Below are 27,642 nucleotides of genomic sequence, written 5' to 3'. Positions count from 1 at the left end.
AGTTAGCAAAAGCAAGGGTTCAACCCTGGCTCCATCTGTCCCTAGCTGTGTGGCTTTGGGAAGCAATTTAACATTTTTGTGTCGTGTTTTTCTCATCTCTATTGTGTTTTAATCATAGTGACAACTCCATGAGGCTTTTTAAAGAATTAAGTGAGTGAACACATGTAAATGGCTGGTATTAAGTAAGTACCCAGCAAGTGTGTGTGTGTGTGTGTGTGTGTGTGTGTGTGTGTGTGTACATGCCACCATGTAATTGCTTGTATCTATATACAGACATACACACAGGTACACACACACACACACACACACAAATAGTGTAATCATATGAGTGAAAATTGAGGAAGGATAAAAGTGGGAGAGAAGAAATAAAGAACAGCCATAATAAAGAGAACATAGGGACTCATAAATGGGGGAGAGAAAGTGGGAGCAAGAGGAAGGAGCAGTGTCTGGGGCTTTCCTTATGTCATAAAGAACTTCAGTCTCTGAGGTGTTTGGGATTTCCCAGAGCTAAGGTTCACCATATAAGATGTAGTCTGTCCTAAATTAATATATGGATTTGTAATGATACCTTTAAGCTAGTCTTCTTGCCTTTGTATTATTTGGCATTAGATCCAACTTTAAAATTCCACAATTTGCCCCAAGCCTGGTGACCAAAAAAAGAAAAGAAAGGAAAGAAAAAAGTCTGCTTGATTGTAATATTTTACCCTTAATTAAGCTAAAGAAAATTTCAGTCCTTCTACAACCAGAATGTTAAATCATTTGCAGGACAGGCAAGAAAAAAACAACATATCTTAACACTTTTTAAAAGTCTTTGTGCTTTTGGAAGACTGGAAGGTACCATTGGAGAGAAACATTCCAGGTCTTAAAAATATTTCTCAGGCTGACACACAATTAGCATGGGGGCTCATGTCCTCTGTTTTATACTTGTCAGCTAATTTTGGAAACTGGAAAGCTGCACAGAAATAGATGGTGTGCCCTTGCTTCAACACTTCCTAAAAAAAGAACTGTTTGAATAGTTCAGGAATGGCAAGGAAAGGAGCAGTGGAGGAAGAAAACTATTTCAGACAGCTGATCAAAACTGGCATCACTCTGCACTGGCAAACAGTCTACACATTTAAAATTAAAGTTTTTTTAAGGAACTCTAAATCTACAAAAACTGTGTAATACACATGGGACAATTGTTGCTTTTAGAAAAGACATTTGTCTCTACTGTTTTTTTAACTTCGATAAATTTAAATTTATAGCACAACTTCAAATATGCAGAGAACTTTCCTCTTTGTTCCCATTGATGGTTGACCCAACCACTCTAGATCAAAGGGCAGTATTATTATTACAGTCTGGGACTTGGAGATCTGAGGGGCAGAAGGAATTGCCCAAGGATATGCAACCTATCAGAAGCGCACACCCTCCATCATTTTGGTCTGCTTCTTAGCCCCTAGGACAACTCTGTTTCTCAGAACATATAATTTCGCCTTGTCATTTTTTTCATCATTGTTTTCATTCAATTTTTAGCATTCTGCTCTCCTCTTGAAATCAGATTATCTTGGCAATGATAACTAAGGAAAGGAAATTAGTGCAATTAAACTCGAATACTGCTATAACAACAGCAGGCACTTTTAAAAAAATGAATTGAAGAGATTGGAATTACCTTCAAGTAGAAAACGTTTCATGGTTCTATTGCACTTATATTTACTGAGTGTCTGGTGTGTGCCAGGCACTGAGTATTTAAATTTTTAAATAAGATGTGGTCTTTGGCTTAAGGGAGCTTTCAGTTGTGGGAAAATAAAAAGTATTCGCCACTTAATACCTTGCATAATATCCTTTACTGGGGTATAAACACTTGGAAAGAGGGTCAGGATCTGCCTCATCTTGGTTCGCTTCAAAGCACCAAGCATGGTGCGTGCTGAACATATTCAGAGAGCTCCGTGAGTATATCGGGTGACTAAGTATTAGTGATGAAGATCATTTATGGTTAGAAACCAATGTTAATAGTGGACATTGCAGCCTATAAAAATTCATTGAAAAAAAGCATGGTCTTATGGAACCTTCTTTTTATATGGTGGTGAAGGCCTGAGACAGGGCAGGAACTGGGTGGAAGGGACAATGGGGGGAAAAGGAGGATCTGTAATATTCTTAACAATAAAGATTTTTTTTAAATAGTAAAAAAAAAAAAAAAGCATGGTCTTATGGAACCTTTTTTATATACTTTCTTATATACTTCATTTTTTTAGAGCAGTTTTAGGTTCACAGCAAAATTGAAGGGAAGGTAGAGAGATTTCCCACATACCCCTTGTCATGACATGTGTACAGCCTCCCCCACTATCAACATCCCCCATCAGAGTTGAACCCTTGTTAGAACTGATGAACCTATATTGACACAAAGTTTTTATCCAAAGTCCACAGTTGACATTAGGGTTCCCTCTTGGCGTTGTTCAGTCTATGTGTTTGGACAAATGTATAACGCCATGTATCTACCATTACATTATCATACAGAGTCGTTTCACTGCCCTACAACTTTTTGTGTGGCACCTTCTGTAAGTCCTCTCAGTTGGGTTATGAAGGAGCTTTGTCTAGCTGAAGCACAGCACATTCTGCTAAATTTAGTTTCCTCAGGGCTTTTTTTTTCTACAAAAGATATAAATTTATGAAAACGTGAATAATTCAGATTTGTTAGCAAGTGTAAACAGATAAAAGTGAATGATTCATCATTTTAAAAGCTGTAGTGTTTTGCTGATCTCAATAGTACCTATTGGTTGGTGAATCCTAGCAGCTTTCTTTGTATTTTTTTAAAGCATCGAGCTACATGCTCCAATGGAATCACCACATTTTTAGGTAACATATTATCACTTAAACTGTGTTCATCCATTCATTTATGCTAACAAATACTTACCTTTCCTATGAAGTAATGTCTACAACTCTAATGTAACTTTTTGAAAAATATGTTTGTATTGATTTTTAGAGAGACGGGAAGGGAGAGGGATAGGGATATAGGAACATCAATGAGAGAGGAATATTATCGATTAGCTTCTCCTGCACAGCCCCAGTACTGGGGATTGAGCCCAAAACCTGGGCATGTGTCTTGACCCAGAATCAAACCTGTGACCTATTGATTCAAGAGCGAATGCTCTTGAACCACTGAGCAACACCAGCCAGGCTCTAATGTAACTTTTTGAGTACATGGTTGTATGGAAGGTTTTTCCTCTGCTAGTATTTACTGTGTGAGAGCACACTTCCCCCCCCATTTGTCTTTTGCTATAAAGATCGGGCCAGCACCTTTCCTTTCCATGTGTGATCTACTGAATGGAGTTAGGCACTGTCTTTTGTGCATAAATCACACCCACAATTCATTATCTAGGAATTTCTGACTTATTTGTGAAGAGGAACAAAAAGCGAAAAGACACTTGTCAAAATCTTTTCTTTCTTTCCCAGTATTTATAGTTGTCTTGCCTCTAGACCTAATTCAGCATCAGTTTTTCTTAAACTGATTTAAGAATCTTTCCAAAGAGTCCAACTTAGTTTTCAAAGAAACAATGTTTTTCAAATTCATAGTTTATCAGTTTTACATCATGTTTAATTAGATTTAAAAATTAGCATGAGTACCACTAACATAAATGGGTTGGGGAACCCAACATACTCCTTGTGAGCATGCAAACAAACGTTAGCATGAGTACCACTAACATAAATGGGTTGGGGAACAAACACAACATACTCCTTGTGAGCCTGCAAACAAACATAGGTGGCAGGAGCCACAGTGAGACCAGCATTCTTGAAAGGGCTGTCACTATGTTTTTCCATGGGCATGGAAAGTGTTGGTTAATCCGGCAAGGCTTAGAAACAGAAGTCAATTATGGATCCTAAATTTTATTGCTCTATTGCTGTGGTTCTCCATTAGAGCAGTTTTGACCCTAGGAGATATGCGACATTGTATAGAGACATTTTGATTGTCACAAATGGGAAAGGAAGGGAGTAGATACTACTAGCATCTAGTGGGTAGAGCCCAAGGATGATGCTAAACACCCTATAATGCACAGAACAGCCCCTCACAACAAAGGAATATCTGGCCCAAAATGCCAGTCTAGCACTAGTACCAGGTTGAGAAATGATATACGTGGGCTTATGATAAAGTATGTCCAAAATAGTTTGAAAAGACACCAAGGGGACTCATAATATTAAAATATGGATAATCTGGAAAGCAAAAATAAAGAGATAAAAGATTAGAAAGAAGGAAAGGTAATTATACCTCAACCCTAGGTTGCTGCTGTTACTATGATCAAGTTCTAAACATAGATCTAACACTCAAGGGCAACAGAAGGTCAGAAAAGTGCATGAATTCATTCCTTACAAATTGAACACATATTTATTGAGTATTCACATATGTTGGTCTCAAGTGACAGAATGAGAAACAATAAAATTTAAAAGATAGTTCTGTTGTGATAAATGTCATAAAGGCAGACGAAAAGGAGGGGTGTCTCTTTAGCTGGGGTGTCCACAATTCCAGCCTTAAGCAGACACTGAATTCTTGGAAGAGATGAATACAGGTGAAACATTCAGCAGTTCAGTGGACAAAGCTTTCAACTATGGATTTGCTGAGTGAATGAATACTTTCTCTCAAAAGCCAGTTTCTATACCAATAAAAGCTGAAGGTTTAATATTGTATGATTATTTAGGAAAGAACATTTCTATAGGAGAACCAGAATGTCCCTCCAATACCCAGGTGCTATCACAAATAAGTAGGAGAAAGTTCTAGAAGCCAGGAAGGCTCCAAACAGTTCATGAAGGAGGTCCTTTATTTGAATTGACAAGATGAATAAAGATAATGTGAGTTTAAAGCTGAGATTCCTGATCCATGGCTGGCGTATTTGCTTGGGGGGGGGGGTTTTTTTTTCATACACCATCTACATTTGTACACATTTTGTGTGTGTATGAATGGGTATATTATTTTTTTCTAGGTAAATTTTTTTCTAGAAATATTTTTAATGAGATTTTTAAAGGGATCAAATGACCCAAAGAAGTGGTTGTACTATTGTTTCTAAGAATTATGCTTTTTTGATAATACAACCATCAAATATCATTTTTATTTTTTGTTACAGGAAGAAAGAATTCAAAATTATGCACAGTGTGATTCCACTTATGGAAAAATGCATATAGACATAAGCACATAGAAATAAATACTGAATGGTAATAAATTGAAATTCTATCTTATATAATTACAGGTTATTTTTATTTTGGGGGGTTTTCTGTATTTTCCAAATTTTTACCAAAAAAAACACATGGATTTCTATATAATTCAAAATCACATTTGGATATTGAAAAGTAATATAAACATTTAATTGCAAATGATATTTAGAGAGAGCTGTCCATGGAAAGTGAAGGGAATCCCCACTCTAGCTGCCTAGTGCTAAAGTCTTAATTCCTAGATGAGAGCAAATTCCCTTTCTAAACCCTGGGACTCTGTATGACTATAAAGATGATATAGAGAATTGCTCCTTCCACATTTTATTGTCCACAAGAAATGTCTTTTAGAAGACCTTTCATTGTTGTTTTCTTCTAAGAAGGTTTTTATAAGAAAAGTAAATGTCAACTTTATTTTGGATCTTAATATTTCCAGAACACCTAAACTCCATCGGATATACCGCCTAAATCTCCTCTTTCTTCTCTTTATTCTCCTTTCCCATTTACGCCTCTTTCCAGCTCTCCCTCCCTCCCTCTATCTCCTTTATAATGTCTAGGTGTACCTCTTAAATACTACCCTCAGACAAAGATGGTAGCTCTTTCTTTGATTTCTTCTATACTTAGCATCATGTTCAGAGTAGCACCCTCTATTCAAAGACAACTTACAAGTATCAAAACTACAACTCAATTTCAGTTGCACTTTTACTATGTTTTCAAGCACAGTAGGACAAAATTCTCTTTCTCTCCACACACGCACACATACACACACACACACACACGAAAAACAGTACGAAAGAAGTCAACATGATATTGAGTCAAAAGAACATGTGTTGAACTCCTGCTTTCAGAGCAAATCCTCAGTCCATGTTGGGGCTAGAGCAGGAAGTAGAATCTGACAACAGCCCACCACTGGAGAGGGGGCAAAAAAGTGGTGGTAACTCATTAGCCATTTATTTCCCTTTTCTGTCTGTTAGTTTTGAGGACATGTGATGGAATGAACAGCAAGAATAGCTATTCATGGATCGGGCAGTTGGGAAGGGTGTTCAGGGATGACACCAGGATGACCTTCATTGACAATGTTGATAATAAGTCATACACTGAACATTTTGTCAAAAACTTCCAAATAAAGATCTAGTGCTCCATGGAATATGAAAATGGAGTAACACCACCAGATGGTTGTACCTTTTTAATAGAAATCTCATTGGAAAAGTAAAACAAAAATGCTAGACTCTATTACTTGCAAAGAAGTGTCTGGAGAGTAGCCAAAGTTGTATTCTTCCCGTTGAAATCTGAGTTTTATCTTCCTGTTTTGCCTAGAGGTCTCTTGACGAAAGGCATCCCTTAATCATACACACCCAGGCCCCACCAAAGCAGGAAATCACCGTCTGTCACTGTGTCACATGATTCACACCAGATTACTGGTTTATGATGAAAGACAGAACTCAGCCAAATGGAAGAGATGCCTAGGACAAGGTATATGGAGCTTCCATGTTCTCTCCAAGCACATCAGCCTCCAAGTTCAACCCAGAAACCCTAGGAATTACACTTTAAATCCGTCCATCTAAAGTTGAGCCCAGCTCCACTTTTAAAATATCTCAACATCAAGCTCTCCTCATCATCACTTCACATTGCTATCAAGAGCACATCTCTGATAGAAGGACAAAATATTGATTAGGAAAAATTCAGTTTTTAAATTTGTGTCTGGTCTAGTGACTTGTCTTTTGTGCCATTTGCATTATCATAAGCATGTGCCTTCAATAATTCCAACTGGTAGGACATTGTAACAAAGACGTGAAAAGCAGTCATTTGCTACTAAAAGAATTGGATTTTGTGCTGTATTTATTCTTTTATAAATCTCAAGTGACAGCATTAACACAAAGACACAACCTTAAAAGAATATGTTCCTAAATGATTCTTGGAAAGAGAAGACAGATGATTTGTTTAGCTGAAAAAAATATCTCAAAAGGTAGTTTAGGATTTTTCCCCTCCTGTTTCCTTCTATATGTTGTACATTTTTAAATTTTGATATTTTAAACTTAATTAAGTTCTACCACCAAGAAGTAGAAGCAGATATTTTGCATGTGTGTAAAATTTCCTGCCCTAGCTGGTTTGGCTCCGTGGATAGAGCGTCAGCCTGTGGACTGAAAGGTCCCAGGTTCAATTCCGGTCAAGGGCATGTAACTTGGTTGCGGGCACATCCCCAGTAGGAGGTATGCAGGAGGCAGCTGATCAATGTTTCTAACTCTCTATCCTTCTCCCTTTCTCTCTGTAAAAAATCAATAAAATATATTTAAAAATATTTTCCTTTGAAAATAACCATTGAAACATTTATAGGAATTAATCAGAAATGTGATTAACCAATATTGAATTCCTGAACAGCTGCATATACAGTATCTTTTGCACATATATGGTACTGTTATGCCTTGGAACATTATATTATGGTTTTATTAAACACGTTTTTAGAATTTAACAAGATAAGCTCTTTATACATATCTTCTTTTTTCCCCCTCTAGAGAGACGACCACAGAGTTAGCTGGAAGCCTACCAAGGTGAGCAGACATGCTATGCTTATTCTGTGCGTGATTTCTGATGTTCCCAGATAGAAGCGCTGTGTGCTCTTAGAGAGGACTTCTTCATTTTATCTCCCTCATATCAGATTTAAAACCTCATATTTCACTATGTAAATGCCAAAAACTGTGTGTGAGTCACATAGAAGTGATATAACCAAGAAGTGATGAGGGTGATGTCCACATATGACTTAGAGAAGTTCTCATTCCTTTAGAATAGATCCTGTACCTGGGGATGCGTAGATGAGCTATATTCTTCACAGGAATCATCAACATGCTTTTTCCTTTATTATATTCATGGAATTGGATTTTTTCCTTCAGTATATCCATTATTGTTACTGTGTTCAAGGATTTATAGATTTATAAAAGAATCTTAAGCTTCCTCTAAAGCATTTATATCATAGTTTTGATGATAATATAGATATGTTTGTATTTCTTATCATCACTGAATTAAACACTTAGTAATATTATCTCACCAGGGAAAGAAATCAATATATAAATGATCAGTCTATTTTATGTATTTTTTATATTTTATCACTGTATGAAATAAGATATGATCAACAGGATGCAAATTATAGAGAGCTCTCTATAAAAAATGATTACCACTATTTATTAGAAGAAAAAAGGAAAGGAAGGGAGTGGCAATTCTTTAAGAGATATTTTGCTGAGCATTGCATATAGCACCTAGCATCATGCCTTAGCTTTACAGGATGTTCAGTAACCACTTGTGAACAAATGAATAGGGCATAGGGTATTGGGAACTATTAGAAATGGAAAAACAAGAGAATCCTAAGAATAAGAAAAAGAAGTGTGAACAGACTATGATAATGAACAGGGAATAGGAACCGTACATATTGTCACCATCTGTTACAGGAGATAAGCACATTCGGTTGCTTTTTTATGTAAAGAAAATCTTTGCTTATAGGATCATGATTAATATGGCCAAAAAACGGTTTACTGTGATCCAAATATTTAAATTACTCCATGTCTTAATTCTTTGGATAACGTCCCAAAGAAACATTTCCACTGTGTGCTGGTTTGCGGGGTTAAAGCAGATGTGTGCTCTGGTGTATGTATCCCCTGTGTGTGTTTGTCATTGTGCCTTCCCTAGGGAGAAGGTCCACTCTGAAGGCTTCAGCATCACATCATTTTCAGGGACAGAGAGTTGTGTATTTGCCCATGCCTGTGGTGAAGAAGTTAATCCCCAAATAAGGGAACAGAGAATGACTTTCAAACTTCTCTAGAATGGCTAAGCAGCGGACCACCCTCAGATGAGACCCACACAGAGCTGGGACATGCAGATACAAATTACTCAAATGTCTGAAAAATCTGGTGTGCACCCTGAATTCTATTAAGCAACAATGCTTATTATTGTGAATACCAAGTGGCATTTCCTTTATTCACTGCGAATTATCTCCTTTTGTAGCTGGTTTATTACTCCAGGGAGAGTTCTCTCTCTTCCTGAGTTTGGTGAGAGATATTTTAGTAATGAGCCTACTTATTTTTTTTTTCATGAAGTTTTGTTATTCTAATGTTGGATCATGTTGAAAATAAACATGACAACAATCCCATTCAAGCTGCAACTCTCAGTCGTGGTAATGGCATAGCAATAAGGGTGTGAGGAATATGTCAGTTATTTCTCAGTTGGCTTCTAATGGAACCTCAGGTATTCTTTTTACTTTCTCCACAGGCATTTTGGACATATTCATTCACAATTATGACCTTTCCTTACATTAACATAAAATAATGCAATTATTTAATGACGAATACTTCTCTTGGCATTTGGAATATTTCTTTTGGTAGCATTTGTGTTTTTTGTACACTCTTGTGGAATGCAATCAGTTATTTAGCTTTCAGCCCTTTTTTCCCAATTTCTTCAGCCTGTCACTGGGAAAGTGCAAGTGAGCCCTGGAGAACCTTGGTGCTGTTAAGAACAAGGCACCTGTAGTTATTTGGTTTGTTGTTTTATAGTAATGATTAGTGGAACATGACACTGGGGGTTTTATCCTTTTAGTCCTAAAGTATGCTTATGCTGGGACATCTAAGGAAAACAGAAAATTGCAATCCAGGCAACTGCTAACTGGTGATAGGAGGCTGGGGAGGAAGACAATGGAATTTTATAGCAGTTTTGTGGTTTGGTTTTCATCGTCTTTGACTGTCTTGAAATTTTCTGAAAGGCGATTTACAAATATTGCACAAGGGTAGAGTATTTCAACTTTAATTGCTTTACGTAGCCGTAATTTAAAGTGGCTGGCCGCTGGTTGATAATATTCTGTGAAACTGTCCCAATCGTGTGGTGGTTTGTGTCCGGTAGTTAAACATCTTTGAAGTTGAAATGAGATACGTGCACAAGGTGTATGAACAGGCAGCAGGTTTGCTTTCCATTACTAATGATAAGCTACAGTGTTTCTAGTTCTTGCCATTGCTGAAATGAAAGCATAGTCATAATATGTCACCAGGAAAATTAGATTATATGAGCAACATGCACTAAGCATTGTACTTCTAAATATTAAGACCAATGATCTTGTCGGGATTAAAACAAGTATTTAAACTGACTGCAGATAGTACTCATGCTGTCCTCCTTATCGGGAAGTGTGGCGGAAATGGGATGTATGCTTACATTTCTTGAACTGGGAAAATATCACTTTCAATCTTACATGTGACTCCTCACTTCTGTTTTGCTGTGGCAAAGAACAATGTAGCAGTCAGAACAATTGTTGCTGTTTATTCCCCATTACAAGCATGTTTTCCAAGAAGTTTTTTAATGGTGAGGAGTTTAGTTTAGGTAGATGTGTTTTAATTAAATGATGATAATATCCCAATTGTTCAAAAGGAATGCAGGCATTAAATTAGTTATTATGAGCTTGGTTTTTAATGTAAATGGTGCCTGTACAAAAATACAACTTTATTTTGGATAGCAGAGTAAGGATATAAACAAGGTTTATACTAACCGAGGGTTTAATGTGATCTGCAATATTAGTGGCTGTTTTTGAAAAAGAGAGAGCATTTTAATTCCTTGTTAATATAGTCTACTGTTTCTCGACCTAAACTAAACAGTATGGAAAATAAAGTGGCTTAATACACCTTAACAGAAGTAGCTTAAGTATGACAGCAGAGATCCACAAGCTAGTTCTGAAAGCACACCACTGAGAAGTCAGGGTAATTTTTGAAGAACATAAAGTATCAGTAAATGAAGCTTAAAATAATTCAGTGTATAAATCAGATGTCGTCTTTTACTAAATTTTAGCATAAAATAGTGGAGGCAGAGGCCAAAAAGTAAAGTTATGCAGGAAAAACTTAGACTTTTTTTTCTTGTATTTTAATCTAATAACTTGATCTCTTTTTCCATGCCTTCTTTGAGGGGTCTAAGGAATATAAGTACTCAGTATAAGAAGCAGAACTCCCAATTCCTAGACTACCACTATTCACCATAGGATTACTGTTTGAGACATATTCATATTCATATCTACCAAAAAGACATGAACTGCTTGCTTTGTGTGACTATCAGAGACAAAAGTCATTCATTGCATTGCAGTTTCCAAAATGCAGTTTTTGTCTTAAATCATTGAACTTTGTTATCCAAAATTTGAACTGAACAGATTCCATGTAGTGGAAGGGCAAGAGTGAAGTTTCTGATTGACCACATTTCTCAGTCATGGATTTGGCTGGTCAGGTATCAGCAACAGGAAAAGGAGGAGAATCAAAGTAAGTTCTGCTAGCTCAACTCACCACTTATGGCTCTAGAGGGGTTTTAAATTAGATATTCTGTCTCCTGTGGAGGCCTTTCGTAGCTAACATAATCTCATATTTCTCATTGTCCTCAATATGAAGTGATGACTTTTGAAAGACCTTTAGAAATTAGAAGATAAAAATGTTAGTAACCAAAGGCAAAATAAGCAAGTGGGACTACATCAAGCTAAAAAGCGGCTGCTCAGCAAAAAAAAAAAAAAAACAAAAAAACAAAAAACCACCAACAAAATTAAAAGGGAACCTAATGAATGGGAGGAATATTTGCAAATCATATATCCTATATAATAAAAGGGTAATATGCAAATAGACCAAACTGCAAAACAACCAAACCACCAATCAAAGCGTAATATGCTAATGATATGCTAAGGCTGCTCAACTGCTCGCTATGACAGGCACTGACAACCAAGGTGCAGACAGTCAACGATGTGCACTGACCACCAGGGCGCAGATGCTCTAACCCGTAGGTTAGCTTGGTGCTGGGGTCTGGCAGATCAGGACTGAGCGAGATGGGCTGGACACGCCCTGGACCCCTCCCGAGGACCCTCCCCAGCCCAATCGATCGTGTACCCGTGGGGTCCCTCAGCCTGGCCTGTGCCCTCTTGCAATCTGAGACCTCTCCGGGGATGTTGGAAAGCCGGTTTCAGCCCAATCCTGCAGGCCACTCCCCTTGGGAGGGCACCAGAGGCAGGGCTCATGGCTGGCAAGCACTGCTGTGGCAGCTCGAGCCTCTCCTGATCGGGACTGATTGGGCACAAGCCCACAGCAGGCACAGTGGGGCCGGGATGAGCGGGAGCGGCAGGTAGGAGCTACAGGCGGCATTGGACTGCAGGTTTCAGTCCAATCCCTGCAGGCCACCCAGAGGGACCCCATCCACGCATGAATTCATGCACTGGGTCTCTAATATATATATTAATATCCAAAATATATGAGGAACTTATATAGCTCCATAGCAAAAAAAGCAAAAAGCAAACAATCTGATTAAAAAGTGGGCAGAAGAGCTGAATAGATATTCTTCCAAAGAAGACATCCCAGATGGCCAACAGGTACCTTAAAAGATGTTCAACATCACAAATCATCAGGGAGATGCAAAGCAAAACCACATGAAATGTCATCTCACACCTGTTAGAATGGCTATCATATAAAAGACAAGAGATAACAAATGTTGGCAAGGATGTGGAGAAAAGGGAACCATTGTGCACTGTTGATAGGAATGAATTGGTGCAGCCACTATGGAAAACCGTATGGAAAGTTCCTCAAAAATTAAAACTGGAAGTACTATGGGATCCAGCTTCTGGGTATATACCCAAAGAAAATGAAAACAGGTTATGGAAGAGATATATGCACTCCCGTGTTCATGGCAGCATTATTCACAACAGCCAAAATATAGAAAAAACCTGTCTGTCCGCAGATAAATGGATAAAGAAGATGTGGCAAATATATATACAATGGAGTATTAGCCTTGAGAAAGAAGGAATTCTGCCATTGTGACAACATGGATGGACCTTGAGTGCATTATGCTAAGTGAAATAAGCCGGACAGAGAAAGACAAGTACTGCATGATATAACTTATATGTGGAATCTTAAAAAAAAAAAATTTGGTAGTTCCAGGCCAATCTCTTACTAATTAATCTAGATCAGGTGAACATTTCCTGTCTTCTTTATAACCTCTAATATAGAACAGTTCCCTCTGGTTCAGTATTTACAGAATTTATCATTTATTCATTAATTCAACAAAGGTGCATGGAGCACTAGCTATATGCTAGAATGCTTGTAGGCTCTGTGGTAGATAACAAACAAAACATCAGCCCTTCCCCTAAATAGTTTGATCTAGTGTCGCAGATACAGACAATCATAGTGCTAGGTGGAACATGCTTAATGCCCTGAGTAGAAAGACATGTCAGTAAACTAAATGCACTAAGGGATTTCAGCAACAACGTGGGCCACTTCTGATTGGAGGAAGCCAGGACAGCATCATGAATCAACATTCTGAGCAGGACTGAGCAGATGGGTCAGGTTTAAATATGTGGCAGAGGAGGGAGCTGTGCACAGAGGGAATGTCATCATTAATGCCTAGGGGAGGTGTGCAGGGAATGTGTGTAGGGAACAGAAAGTAGTACCATCTTGTTGGATGGAGCGCAGAAGCAGGAAGGAGAGCTTAGGGGATGATTGGGTGATGTGAAGGGTTTAGACACCTGTGTGAGGAGCCATTATTCTCTTTGATACTGTTCATCCAGGGAACGTTCTAAGCTGCCCCTTAAGAAGAGTAATCTGGGCAAATCCATAGAATAGATTTGGGGAAAGAAAAAGACTTGAAGTTCTCCATATAGAATTTCATGGTACTCCTGGGCCTTACAATCCTCAGAGCCCCTCTCTCTCCAGATTTACCACTTGGCTAACAATAAAATACAAGCCCTTTGGCTTAAGTGATTGGTTCCCAAACCTTACACCTTACACTACTCAATTCCCTGCTTCCAGCACCCAACCATCATATTGCATATTGACTCTGAGGCCACAGTCACAGTTGGTAAGATGTGTTCTCCCTTCCACCCTGCCTAAACCCCACCTCCTAACCTTATACAATGCATCCTTCACTCCTGGTCAGTGCCTGAATTCTTTCCTACATAAACCTTGTTCTAAATATATATATTTCCTTTATTATTTTCTCAGGTTGAATCTATCTAAAAGGCACTGTAGCTATATCAAGCTGGAAAATGCAAATTGAGTTTGCAGCTGTAGTTCAAGAGGTTAGAGAGGGCCCAGTGTTAATTCAGCATCCTGGCACATTCCCTTTTTCTTCTCCGCCATCCACAGCATGCTGGGCATGGTGTGCTTCAAGCTCACAGTATTGTTGCAGCAGCTCCAGCTATCACATGGAGACCTGACTGCATCTAGTGAAGAAAGGCATCTCCTCTCAAGTATCTCTAGTTTAGGGAAGAATTTCCTGCCCATGTATAAACTCTTAGAGAATGAAAATTGGACTTCCGGTACTTGCAGCCTTTATAATGAGATGCATATTCTGCCATCAAGGAGGAAGGTAGGACTCTGGGTAGGGGAAATGGCTTGTACATACTTGAGGAATGGTATCTGCCACAGTTCTCTTGTTTCTTTTTCTTCTCAGCCTATTCCAGCCAGACTTCTGACCCTTTGATTCTACTAAACAGGCCTGGTCAAGGTCAGTAGCAGCCTCCATCTAGCTAAAATCAAGGGCCATTTATCTGTTCTCTTGTTTGGTTTCTCATTCAAGACAGGGACTTCTTCCTTCTCCATGAAATGCCTCTTTGATTTCTGGGACACCAAACTCCCATTTTCTTCCTCTCTCACTGGCTGTCCTTTCTCAATCTTTCTGCCTGTCCTTCCTCTTCTACTTGACTCTAAATGGTGAGGCAACCAGGTTTCCCTTGCCCACTTCTCTCTTTAATTGTAGAGGGTTGTGGAGAGAGATTTCATCTAGTTCCATGGGTTTAAAGATCATCTTATATGGATTGTTTCCATTTTTATATCTCCAGCCCCAACTTCTTCCTTGAGCCTCAAATCTGAATATCCAGCTGTCAATTTAACATCAATACTTAGATATAATATCCTAAACTTGATGTGACCAAAAAAATAACTTTTGGATCCTAGCCATACCCACATTACCACCATGCACCCAACTGCTCAAATGAGAAACCTAAAGTTATTTATATTGCCTTTCTTTTTCTCACACTTAGCAGACCATCCATCAGCAAAGCCTTTGGCTCAACCTCCAAAATTTATCTCTAATTTTTCTACTTTCCCCATCTCTCTCTAATCCAGTGGTTCTCAAACTGTGGGTTGCGACCCCTTTGGGGGTCAAACAACCATCGGAAAACACATATATAATTACATATTGTTTTTGTGATTAATCACTATGCTTTAATTATGTTCAATTTGTAATAATGAAAATATATCCTGCATATCAGATATTTACATTACGATTCATAACAGTAGCAAAATTACAGTTATGAAGTAGCAACGAAAATAATTTTATGGTTGGGGGTCACCACAACATGAGGAACTGTATTAAAGGGTCACGGCATTAGGAAGGTTGAGAACCACTGCTCTAATCCATCATAAAGTCCCACTGTAACTATTAAAATGCCCCCCCAACTGGCTCCTCATTTCCTCTGTTGCAATGTAGTAGTCATCAATCAAACTCCCTGTTCTCTTCTTTTAAGGGCTCTAATCCCATCATGAGGAACTCCTCTTACAGCCTCATCTAAACCTAATCTCCCCCAAAGGCATTGGGGGTTAGAGCTTTAACATATGAATTTTGTGGAGGGAGGGTCACACAAACATTCAGTCCATAACAGGGAAAGAGAGAGGGAGCTTTGAAGAAACTTTCTCCCAAAGAGCCAGTGGTAGACCAGATATATGATTTCTGCCTTCTATCACCCTACCTACTCTACTCACTGCTTTACATTCTTGGCACCCAGAAAAACTCAACTTATTGGCTGAAAGCAATTAACCTAAATGTGTTTTCAAGCTCTTTGGCTCCACTGTTGTTGAGTGTATATTAGTATAGTGGTTAAGGCATTGGGCTGTGGGCTCAGACACACTTGAATCTTGTGTCTGCCACTTCTTAGTCATGTGACTGTGAGCCAGTTAGTTAATATCTCTGTCTCCATGTTTCATTTGTGAATTTGGAAAAATTGTGATGCTCATCTTATAGTGTCACAATGAGAAGATAATCTATATAAAATATTTAGCTCAGAGCCTGGCAAACAACAAGCAAATTAATACAAGGTAGCTATTATAGTGGTTCATTCAAAGATAGCTTTATGCTACTTATTCTTATTAACACTTGGGTAGTGTCTATGTCCAAGACAAGACACCTGATTGCATTATAATAAACAGCCTAGTGAAGTGATTCCACACATGTGCCCTGGAGCCTAATTCCAGCGTGTTCACATCCCAGTTTGGCCACTTAACTAGTTCTGTGACCTTGGTAAGTTTTTAACCTCTCTGTGCCTTGTTTTCTTCACCTATAAAATGAGGGGTAATACAGGACCAAAAGTTCTGAGAATGAAATGAGATGATACATGTAAACTATTCAAAATAGTGCTTACTTTGTTATTTTAGTATAAGAAATTTGAGTTGTATACTAATTGAAATTTGAGATGGACAATGAGGAGTGTCAAGTCATAGGCTATATGAACCTCTAATTCAGATATTAATTATTCAGTGGCTACATTTTTGCTTTGCTATGAATGATTATTGATGTAAAACAAAAATGCCCAAACATTAAATATAAAATTCCCTTGACCTTGCTGTAATACATGAAAATGACAATTACCCAAAGAAAGTATTTATGCAAATATTCCCCATCTATCATAGCCAGTTCTATCAGGAACATGATTTTCATTAATTCTCCAAATTACCTAAATCAAAACATTTCATTCTTTATAGATGTATATGAGTCCATAGTGACTGAATTAAATTACACTTGTTTTGTAATATAGTGTTCTGATGTGTAACAGACTATTAAAGGAATGATCTTTACAAGGAAAACTTTAGAATATTGTTAAGTTACTCACTGCATGACCTATTTAAACTGCTCAGATTCTTCTTGTTGTAGACTGCATAATTAAATTTTAAATGGAACATGATAAAGAAATTATACTGGTGATCTCTAGAGATTTTGATACCCTGTTTGGCTCTTTATAAGAGTATAGCAAAGGCATACTTTAAAAATTAATAAAGGCCTGCCCTAATTTTTTTTTCATTTAGATTTTTCTCATTGGCTCAGTAATCCAAAGCTATGCTGTATTATCCACAAGTGCGACCTGAAATAAATCATCAAAATAAATATTCTACAAAGCATATTTATCCCAATTTTGAGAATTTCATTATTTGTGCGTGAGAGCATTTGTATAGCGGTAAGACTCCTTTAAGATAAAACCTGCCATATCCTGAAAGTGTTACTGTATAGAATTGGAGCTTTAATCATTGTTTGTGGAAGTATTCATATCTTCATAATTTCTAGAGCAAGGGGATAGAAGATGGTTTTCATGGAAGATGTAATTTTGGGATTAGAATTCCTTGTTTGCTATGTAAAAGTTGCACCTCTTGAGAGTATGCAAGGGAACACACACACACACACACACACACACACACACACACACACACACAACTTGCAGAAAGCAGAACCAATAGCAGAATAAAGGAGAATTCATGGCTTGAGTATTCTAACAGCCATTACAACCTCTTGGGTAATAATTTTGAGTCATATAACTTCCTGTCATTCATTTTCCTTTGTATTTAAAGGAGCCCTGCCAAGATAAAATTCTGTGTTAGATACAGCTATTTTATATTTACTTAATACCACTTTGTTGTATGAAAGCTTCTCTGGCCTCCTCAAAGGGATTCCGCTTTTGCTGTCCACTGAGCTTTGACAGCACCAGGTGGGAGAGCTCCTCTTCCTATTCAGGGTTGGTTTGCTTTCTACATTTGCCTCCATTGGTGTTTGGAATTGTCAAGCTACCAAGAGCATGTAAATTAATAACATTCATTCTCATTTATGCATACTTAACTTTATACCTTGTAAACCTTTCTTTTCAGATTAGGTTTTGTAAATGTTTCTATTATGTATTTCCCTTTTCCCTCTTTCTGGCACATATACAGATTTCCTTTTGGGCCCAAACCACTCAAGCATCCTATGTTGTTTTCATTTTTCAAATAAGCAACATTAAACTCACATAGCACTTTATAAAACCAAACTGAAGCAGTGACACAGCCAACAGAGAAAATAAATTCACCATTTAGCCTGACTATTCATCCTTAGCCCTCTACTTGTATGGGTTCATCCCTATTCATCCCAAACCTACTAGATATAACTTTAAGGAGTATTGCTGAGCTATATAAAGGATTATAAAGAGCAATCTAGATTGGGAGCATTGTTATCCAGTGAATAAGTAGAAATTCTGTTTATTATCACAATACAGCATTTGAGACCCTCTCTCACCAGAATCAGACCTGTGGCTCTCAGGCTGGTATCTATAAGTGTGTTACCTGGGGGCTTGCAATTCATTATAGTGTATAGAGCTCTTCTTCCAAAGTAAAAGGAAATCATTCCCAAATTATACTTTTATTGAAATAGGTTTCTACGACTGGCTCACAACTAATTTAAATACTTAATGAATAATGAAGATGTATATGGACATAATAAATAATGAAACCTCAAAATGAATCTGTGGATATTAATGATATCATTATTACTAGTTGCATCTTTGAGAACCTATATGAACAAAGAAATATATGGAAGATACAAGGTACAGTGATCCCTGTATTTAAGAACCAAAGATTCTAAAAGTAGAGATCTGATTTATAGTAAGAGAAAGTATGTTATTCCTTGGATCCCAGTGCAAGCACAGAATCTGTCACATGATAAGGTGAAAACATTTTTATTGAGTACATTAAGTACCGTATAAATTTAGTAAATATTTAAATTCACAGGAGAGAGAGAGAGAGAGAGAGAGAGAGAGAGAGAGAGAAGGAACATATTTTGTATGGCAATTAGAAAAATATTACAATGGAAGGTATAGATCTTCTGGGAAAAGAAATAGCAGTAACAAAGCAAAGAGCAAGGACTATGGAGTGTCCAGAAGTGGAGATTCAGCCAGCTGGTTTCAACCAGATGATTTGTTGAGAGAATAATGAAATATGAAATTAATGAAGTCTATAGAAGCCAGCTTGTAAGCTTTAAAATGATAGAGTAGTTGCTGAAGCCAGTTTGGCTCAGTGGATAGAGCGTCGGCCTGCGGACTGAAAGGTCCCAGGTTCGATTCCGGTCAAGGGCATGTACCTGGGTTGCAGGCACATCCCCAGTGGGAGATGTGCAGGAGGCCGCTGATTGATGTTTCTCTCTCATCGATGTTTCTGACTCTCTATCTCTCTCCCTTCCTCTCTGTAAAAAATCAATAAAATATATTTTTAAAAAATGATAGAGTAGCTTTGCTGTTGTTTTGCTTTGTTTTCTTTTCAGGAGGCCATTGGAGGCATTGAATATATTATTCAGAGAGTGTGTTGGCAAGGTTAATCAGATGGTGTCCTGCACAATGCATTGCAATGGGAAGAGCTCCACCAGCCCAGAAACTCCCTGAGGACTAGGACCAAGTCCATTTTGCTCACTTTTTTATCCTAAACACCTAGCACAGAGCCTACAGCACAGAGTAGATGCTCAAATATTGGCCAAATGAATTAATGAGTAACTGGGAGATAAGGATTTTTCTAAATAGTCCAAATTAGGATAATGAATACATGAAGTAAACTAGTCACTGTAGAAAAAAAAATCACTGTTTGATTACAGAAAATGGTGGGAAAACAAATCAATAAAACTTAGGTGATGAAGGAGAAAGCCAGTCCAAATGCTGGTCATGTTTCCAGTTTGGGAATCCTATATAATAAAAGCCTAAGTGCTTAGTGTCTGGTCATCCAGTTGTCTGTTCAACCAATCAAATCATAATATGCTAATGATATGCTAAGGCCACTTAACCGCTCACTATGACGTGCACTGACCACCAAGGGGCAAATGCTCCGACCAGTAGGTTAGCTTGCTGCCGGCGTCCGGGCCAATCTGGACTGAGTGAGATGGGCTGGACACGCCCTGGAGCCCTCCCGCAGTCCTCCCTGGCCCTCTTGCAATCCGGGACCCCTCGGGGGATGTTGGAGAGCCGGTTTCAGCCCAATCCCGCAGGCCAGGCCAAGGGACCCCACTGTTGCACGAATTCATGCATCAGGCCTCTAGTGTCATAATAATTCCATCACAAATCATGGAGGTCTGCCAGAAGAGCTTACTGGGAAATATGAGCCTAGAAAGCAGGTTGTTTTATATTGAATTAGAGGCAAAGGCCAGATATCTAGATGAACATTTCTGGTGGAGGTGAGGGGCACTGTGGACATGGAACTGAAGGTTTGAGAGTCTGGGAATAAAGCATCTTGGAAGTAGTTTGCATGGAAGTTTTGTTGAAGACATTTTGTCCACATAAATGGGTTTTGAAGTTGCTTTTATGGTGGTATCCTTTGCCAAATTAGGCAAGATGCAAATTTGGAAGGGAATTCTTGAGGACAAATAATGTTGAAGCAGTAATGAATGCAACACTCAAATGGCTTCTAATTCATTCTGGCAATTTCTCAGGAGAATAAAAAAGGAGTTCTCTGAGGTGACTTACTTCCCCTTTAAATGCCCTCTTCAGTTGCCATCTTGTGCCTGACTTTCACTATGAAAATTTGTACATGACCCTGATAGCAGAGTTCTGCTGGCAACAGAATTGTGTTTGCTGCCTGCTCTCATTTGGCCTTTCTCATATTGGCCTGGTGCTTCTTGGCTAATCCATCATGTCTGAAGTTTCATGTCTTCTGGGTTTTTGCCCGAAGCTCTGGCAGCTGACAGCATTCAGTTGAGAAAGTCCTATCCAAGTTCAACTTCCATGATGCAAGAGTCTCCCTTTAATACCAGGGTAAATTGAAACCCACGTTGAATGCAACATTTTAGCTCTTTAGTTTGTGGGCTAGTTCCAGTATTGCTTAAATATTATAAATGAAAGAGCAGAGATTATTTTGGGGATGATTTGGAACAATTTTCTATGTAACAGTTAAGGAAAAATAGGTCATGAAGCAGTACCTGGTAGCTTGTATAGCATTAGCTTAGGGGTGGTTGAGCCATGAATATTTTAGATTTTGTTGACAATCATACAGGGATGCTTATAAGGGTGAAAAGGTTATACTCCTGTTTCTAGATAGAAAAAGGGACAATACTACTTTAGAATTAGAAAACGAGACCCTGTAAAAGGAACTGAGGGCTGGAGAACAAGATGAAGTCAAGGTGGTTCTCTTGAACTCTCATAAGCAGCAACTCTGCAAAGATTTCTCATACGCTTCACTCCTCCCTTCCTCTTATTCTCTCGTGGGAATCTCTCCCTTCTCTGATATGCATGTACATTGTAGCTGACATTTGTAAAGTAGAAAGAAGCAATAAAATCATTAGAAGGAACAAAGGTAAAGAAGTGGTTACTGTCACTCAATAAAAAATATAATGTAATAAATAATTTTTAAATAAGTAAATGCTTTTCCTAAAAAAAAAGAAAGCAAGAAAGAAATGGTTCCTCTCAGAGGAGTAATAATTACATTTTAACATAAAAGTTGTCCAAGAGCACAATGTAATCTGCATGAGAATTGTGCAAATATCCTTATGTGAATGTTCTACCCCCCATATACACCTGGATTTCTTTTTTGTATGTTGAACTTTAGAGCTAGATGGAACTTACATTGTATCATCACGTTTTACAGATGATTAGACTGAGCATGACAGACTCAAAAGCAAGTCCTCAAACTACACAATTTGCTCTTGCTGGACAAGCTGATATTTGCTTGGTGTAGGTGGAGTCCAGTTATTATTTCAGGGCCTATTTTGAGGCCATAGAACCAGAAACCCTTTTAGCTACTTTCTGGTTGTCTGCACCTCCCCCCCCCACCCCTCCTTCTTTGGTAACTTCTGTCCTCCTTCCACACCTGCCCCCAGGGACAAAAACCTAATTTCCAGTATTCACACCAGAGCTTTGTTCTTGCTAAATGAAAGCAAAGTGCTGAAACAAGTGCTGATGTTACATATATGATGATGTACACAATAGTGTTTCTCAAATCTTAATGTGCACGTAAGTGGCCAGAGAATTTTGTTAAAATGAATGTTCTGATTCAGTTGGTCTGGGGTGTCACCCAAAATTCTCCATTTCTAGAAGCTCCCATAGGAGATCTGAGAATTCTGGTCTCTGGGCCACCCTATGAGCAAGAAAGGGACTGGGAAACCACCTGTCACATCTTGTTCAAAAGATGTAACAGTCGCTTTCCAAGTTCTACATCCATACCTTTAGGAATATGATGCTTTTATTTATATTATTTTTATTTATATTATTCTACCTTACATCTTTGGTTGGATTGTTATTATTTACTTTTTCAGAAAATACTACAAAGCATTTTGGAAACTGCCAGTGCAGGAGTAATTTCTTTTCAAACTCTGAGTTATTGTAAACCTGCTGTAGACATCTGTGGATTGAAAAGAACTATATAAAGGCAATATTATGTTATTGAGTTGGTACAAGTTTAGAATACAGTATCAATCAAGGTTTGACTTTCAATTCTGATTTTATGATGAGTAGCTATCATTGAAGCAGAGACCACAGTTTGGCTATTAGGAAGCTTTATTTTACATATATGAAGTCTTATTTATGTCAAGTAATTTAGTTCCCAGGTGTCCTCATTCTGTATCTGTGACTGTAGACAGACAGTATATGTCTGGGTAGTATGACAGTATGAATATATATATATAATAGAATATATAGTATTATATAAGTATATATTAATACTCATATATTATACATATATATGCATATTCAGGAATCAGCTTCAAAACTATAGTCAATTCACAGGCTATATAGCTGATTTGTGGAAACTGATATTTATGGACTACACAGATGTTAAAATTATCTTTGTTTTATTTATTCTGTAGGAAACTGGAAAGTGTTATAGAAGCAATTTTACTTCTCTCCTTTCACCTCTATTTCCATTTATCTCATCCTGTCCCCTCTACTAAAGTAAACTGGGGTGTCTTGTTACAGCAATCTAATTTGGGATGACTCGAGAGATAGGAAGAGAGACAGGTAACACTGAATATTCAGAATTCAGTAATGAAAAATAATCACTTTAGTGAAAAGCCAGCTGTTCTTTGTTTTCTAATAGGCATGTGATATTGATGAAAAATAGCGTTCAAGTAAACTTTACCAAGTAGAATTCATTTGATTCTGGGTATTATATTATTTTACAGAATAGGAAATATTATTTAGGTTTAACAAAAAGCTAAACAGTACAGCCAATTCAAAGAACCAAATAACAAAGGATTATCTTTACATTTAGAGAATGAAAAATGCTAGGGTGTGATATTTACTAGTAAGACATTGCATCATAATTCTTTCAGAAAAATATGCCTGTGTTTTCTACATTTTTCAAATTTCATTTGAACTAATGCTTTATGGATGTTTGTTACTCTTAGGGGTATGTTAAAATGTCATTGCAAACAGGTCAGGCAACTTAGGTTTAGATGATTCTGGATTTGAATCCTCACATGCTTCTATTTTCTTAGTTGGAAAAAAAATGGAGTTTTGTGACAATTTGAAGTTACTTTTCTATATCTCCCCAATGAGTTTGCAAATTCAAGGAGTTTCCCCAAAAACAGACTCTGAGACAAGGATTGGAGTCCAAGGACATGAGGGAGTGAGGAAGTGAGGCAGGGAGGGAGGGCAGCTAGGAAACATATGTTCATGAGTAGGTTACTGCCTGGCCACAGGGACTGGAGCCCACTGGGACCCTGCTCCACTGAGGGACAATAGTTTTGATAATGCCTTATCCTTCAGTGGTTGACATCGCTCCAGATGTATTCGTTCTCGGGCAGTCTGTCTTCTCATGCTCAGGCCAGTCACTCCTAGGGCCAGAGAAAGCCCTCTCTGAAAGGCTGAAAGAGGCAAGAACTCAGAGACTTTTAGGGAAGGATCTTCAGTTGACCTTCAGGGCAAATTCAGGGCATAAAAGCAGGGCATTGATAGTATCTATTTTATCAGTGTGATCACATTGTATTCCCAGCAACTGGTATAGTGCCTGGTACCTAGCAGATGCTTAGTTAGTATTTATTTGGTGAATGAAGGAAAGAAGGATGGGAGAGAAGAAGGGAGGAAAAAATGCAGAATTCCAATAGAATTGGAAAAGCCAGCATTGGCTTCCTGTCAGCCAACAACTGTGTTAACCTCATAACTTACAGTCAGGGGCCCTTTTCTGGGGCCTGAGTGATATTCTACAGAAATCACCCCAGAGGAGGAAGGGGGCCTGAGAAAGCAGCATCAAGTTTATAGAGTTTGACACTATCAAAGAGTTAATAAGTTAGAAATATGTGCTCCTTGACAGAAATATGAGCAGAAAGAGCTTGCCAATGAGCTTTCCTCTTTCCTGAAAGAGTAGAGAAATGTGCTACAGGGCCAACCTGGACCCAAAATACTGAAGTGTTTTCATGCCTAATGCTGTCTCTCTCCCTCAGCCTCCCGTGGCCCGGGCACTGGGTGGCAGACCCGTCACAGAGTGAGTGGGAATTCATCCACAAACACTTGCTTTCTTTAGCAGGACTCCTAGCTCCTCCTGACAATTTCCTCATACTGATTTATTGATTTAATTTTTTGTTGGCGATAGTGGTGGTTATAAAGTAAATTTACCCCAGAAATAAGGGATTTGGGGAATTCATTAAGGCTAACATTGCACTTGGATGCTAGACTCACTTTCCATCTGCCCAAAACAGCTACATAAAAGAAGCAAGTGACACCAAGCTAGTGACAATGAACTGTTTCCTCCTTTCATTCTGTTGGGAAGGTGAGAATAGAAGGATATGAGTGTTATTTTCCTCTTAATTGCTAACCTTGGAAATCAAAAGCCAAATGACCCTCACACACACCATTTTTGTCATCATGTTTGAATTTCAGCCATGTATTTCTCTTTTTTCAATTTGATTTAGGACTAAAAAAGAAAAATTGTCTTGGATATATGTTTCCCTACTCTTGACCCTGCTTTTATGTAACAAATTACCCCAAAACTTAGCAGCTTAAAACAACAAACATTTGTTATCTCATTTTCTCTGGTTCAGGAATCTGGGTATGGCTTTGCTGAGGGCTTATTCTTCCAGGTCTTTCACAAAGCTACAATCAAGGATTAGGCTGGGACTGCAATCTCATATGAAAACTCAACTGGGGAAGGATCCACTTTCCAACTCATACACATGATTGTTGGAAGGATTTAGTTTCTACCAACTATTGGACTGAGAGCCTCAGTTCCTGGTTTTCTGTGGACCAGGGCCTCCCCTACTTCCTTGCCATGTGGGCTTCTTCACAAGGAAGCTGGCTTTCATTGTAGCAAACAAGTAAGATGGCAGTCACAGTCTTTTTTAAACCTGATGTCCTAAGTGACATACATGAACTATTACTGTGTTCTCTTTGTCCTAAATGAGCCACAAGGTCCAACCCATACTCAGAGAAAGGCTAATACAAGGAGATGAGTAGAAGGTGTGAGGATCATTGGGGGTCATTACAGAGGCTGCTTATATAGGTACTAGAGGCCCAGTGCACAGATTCATGCACCGGTGGGATCCTTAGGCCTGGCCTGGGCCCTCTCACAGTCCAGGACCCCTCGAGAGATGTTGGACTGCTGGTTTTGGCCCGATCCCCACAGGCCAGGCTGAGGGCCCCCACCAGTGCACAAATCGTGCACTGGGCCTCTAGTATGCATATAAGATCTTTGGTTAATCTCTTCCCCCCCTACCCCCTTTCCTCTGAGATTCATCAGTCTATTCCATGTTTCCATGCCTGTGCATTGAGCGTCTGCCCCCTGGTGGTCAGTGTGCATCATAGCTACCCATCGAATGGTAGGCTTTTATATATATACTAGAGGCCTGGTGCACAAAAATTTGTGCACTCGGGGGGTCCTTCAGCCTGGCTTGTGCCATCTCGCAGTCTGGGACACCTCAGGGGATGTCCACCTACTGGCTTAGGCCCGCTCCCTGGGGGATCGGGCTTAAGCTGGCAGTCAGACATCCTTCTGGCAGCCCAGGAGCCCTCAGGGGATGTCCACTTGCCAGTGGGGAGCAGGCCTAAGCTGCAGTCAGACATCCTTAGTGATGCTGAGGAGGCGAGAGAGGCTCCCACCACCACCGCTGTGCTGGCAGCCGTCAGCCTGGCTTGTGGCTGAGCAGAGCTCCCCCTGTGGGAGCACACTGACCACCAGGGGGCATCTCCTGCATTGAGCATCTGCCCCCTAGTGGTCAGTGTGTGTCATAGTGACCAGTTATTCCTAGTTGTTTTGCTGTTAGGGTCAATTTGCATATTACCCTTTTATTATATAGGATTAGAGGCCCGGTGCACAAGGGTAAAGAAGAAAAACCACAGGGTCACAAGCAATGTGGTAATTATTTCTTCAATAATGGAAAATTGTCCCACTGTGGCTAGAAAGAAACTGGAGTTGCAGCCCAGGATAGGCTCAGGGCAGGCCCCATAAGTCTGCTATTATGGGTGAAGAGATAGGTATCACTATCAAACGACTACCTTGAGGGGCAGTGCTCTCACATGGGGCTGAAGGAAGAGTTGGTTAAACTTTGAAAGGAGTATGACATTCAGATCTGGAACCTAGATGAGAGCTCAGGAGCAGAAGCTGAAGTGTGCACTTCTTAGTAGAATGAGTGAATTATGATAGGGAACAAGGGGGTGACTGACATAGAACTGGACTTAGAAAGTGTGGGATACTCTGGTAGGACTCTAGAGCCTTGGGCAAAACACTTCTCAATGAACTAGTTCTCTTCCCTACCCAAATGTCTCCTGAATGGACTCTGTAACTTGACCCTCTGCAGGTAGGCTTAAGGGAAGTGCTCTTCCCACAAAGGAGAAGGGAAGCTCAGTCTATACTCACTATGGAACAACTGTCAGCATGTCTTGGGCACATGTTGAACTGGTAAGTCAGGGTTCCTGTTCTAGTACTGGATTTATCTAGGTATGTGACTTGGAGCCTCTTCAGTCACTTTGCCTTATGGGGTGTAGATAGTTGATTTGCTGAATGAGAGATATGCCCCTTTCTCCCACCAATGAAATTTTACAATGGTTGCAAGTGACCCAGGTGTAGCTAAATCTAATCCCATGTGTAGACATGTCAGTACATATATTGCTTAGTCTCTTGGTAGCATTTGATACACTTGACCACTTTGGCAGCTCAGTAATTATAATCACTGAGGAGCAGTGTAAAGGTGTATCCAGGAGAAGTATTGACCTGAGAAGTAAGAAGGTAGCCAGATGGGAGTGGACTTAGACATGAGTAGTAAGTGAGCAAGTCTAGATGATTCATTTAAGAAGCTCAACTTCAAAGGGGATAAGAAAGAAGCAGTGGTGGCTGGTGACTTTGAGGAAGGATGTATCTTAAAGACAGAATAAACATACACATTTTTAAATGCATACAAAACAACAATGTGGTACCATCTCACACCTGTCAGAATGGCTATCATCAACAAATCAACAAATGACAAGTGCTGGCGAGGATGTGGAGAAAAAGGACCCTCATGCACTGCTGG

At 38.9% G+C, this 27,642-nt stretch overlaps 1 protein-coding gene across 2 annotated transcripts in view; it reads left to right on the top strand.

Annotated features, from left to right (window-relative positions):
* Positions 1-27,642, top strand: part of LOC102245558 (CUGBP Elav-like family member 2) — a 592,914-nt gene that overhangs the window by 223,782 nt on the left and 341,490 nt on the right. For both annotated transcript variants that reach the window (XM_014548447.1, XM_005877131.2), the window contains exon 2: positions 7,686-7,721. Coding sequence is in view for 1 of the 2 variants with exons in the window: in XM_005877131.2 (XP_005877193.1) it covers positions 7,686-7,721 (36 nt within the window). In the remaining variant the exon portion in view is untranslated. The remainder of the gene's footprint in view (positions 1-7,685; positions 7,722-27,642) is intronic.

Source organism: Myotis brandtii, unplaced genomic scaffold (assembly GCF_000412655.1).
Source record: "Myotis brandtii unplaced genomic scaffold, ASM41265v1 scaffold508, whole genome shotgun sequence".
Lineage (NCBI taxonomy): Eukaryota > Metazoa > Chordata > Mammalia > Chiroptera > Vespertilionidae > Myotis > Myotis brandtii.
Note: the sequence above shows the minus strand (reverse complement) of the source record. Positions and strands in the feature narration are given on the sequence as shown.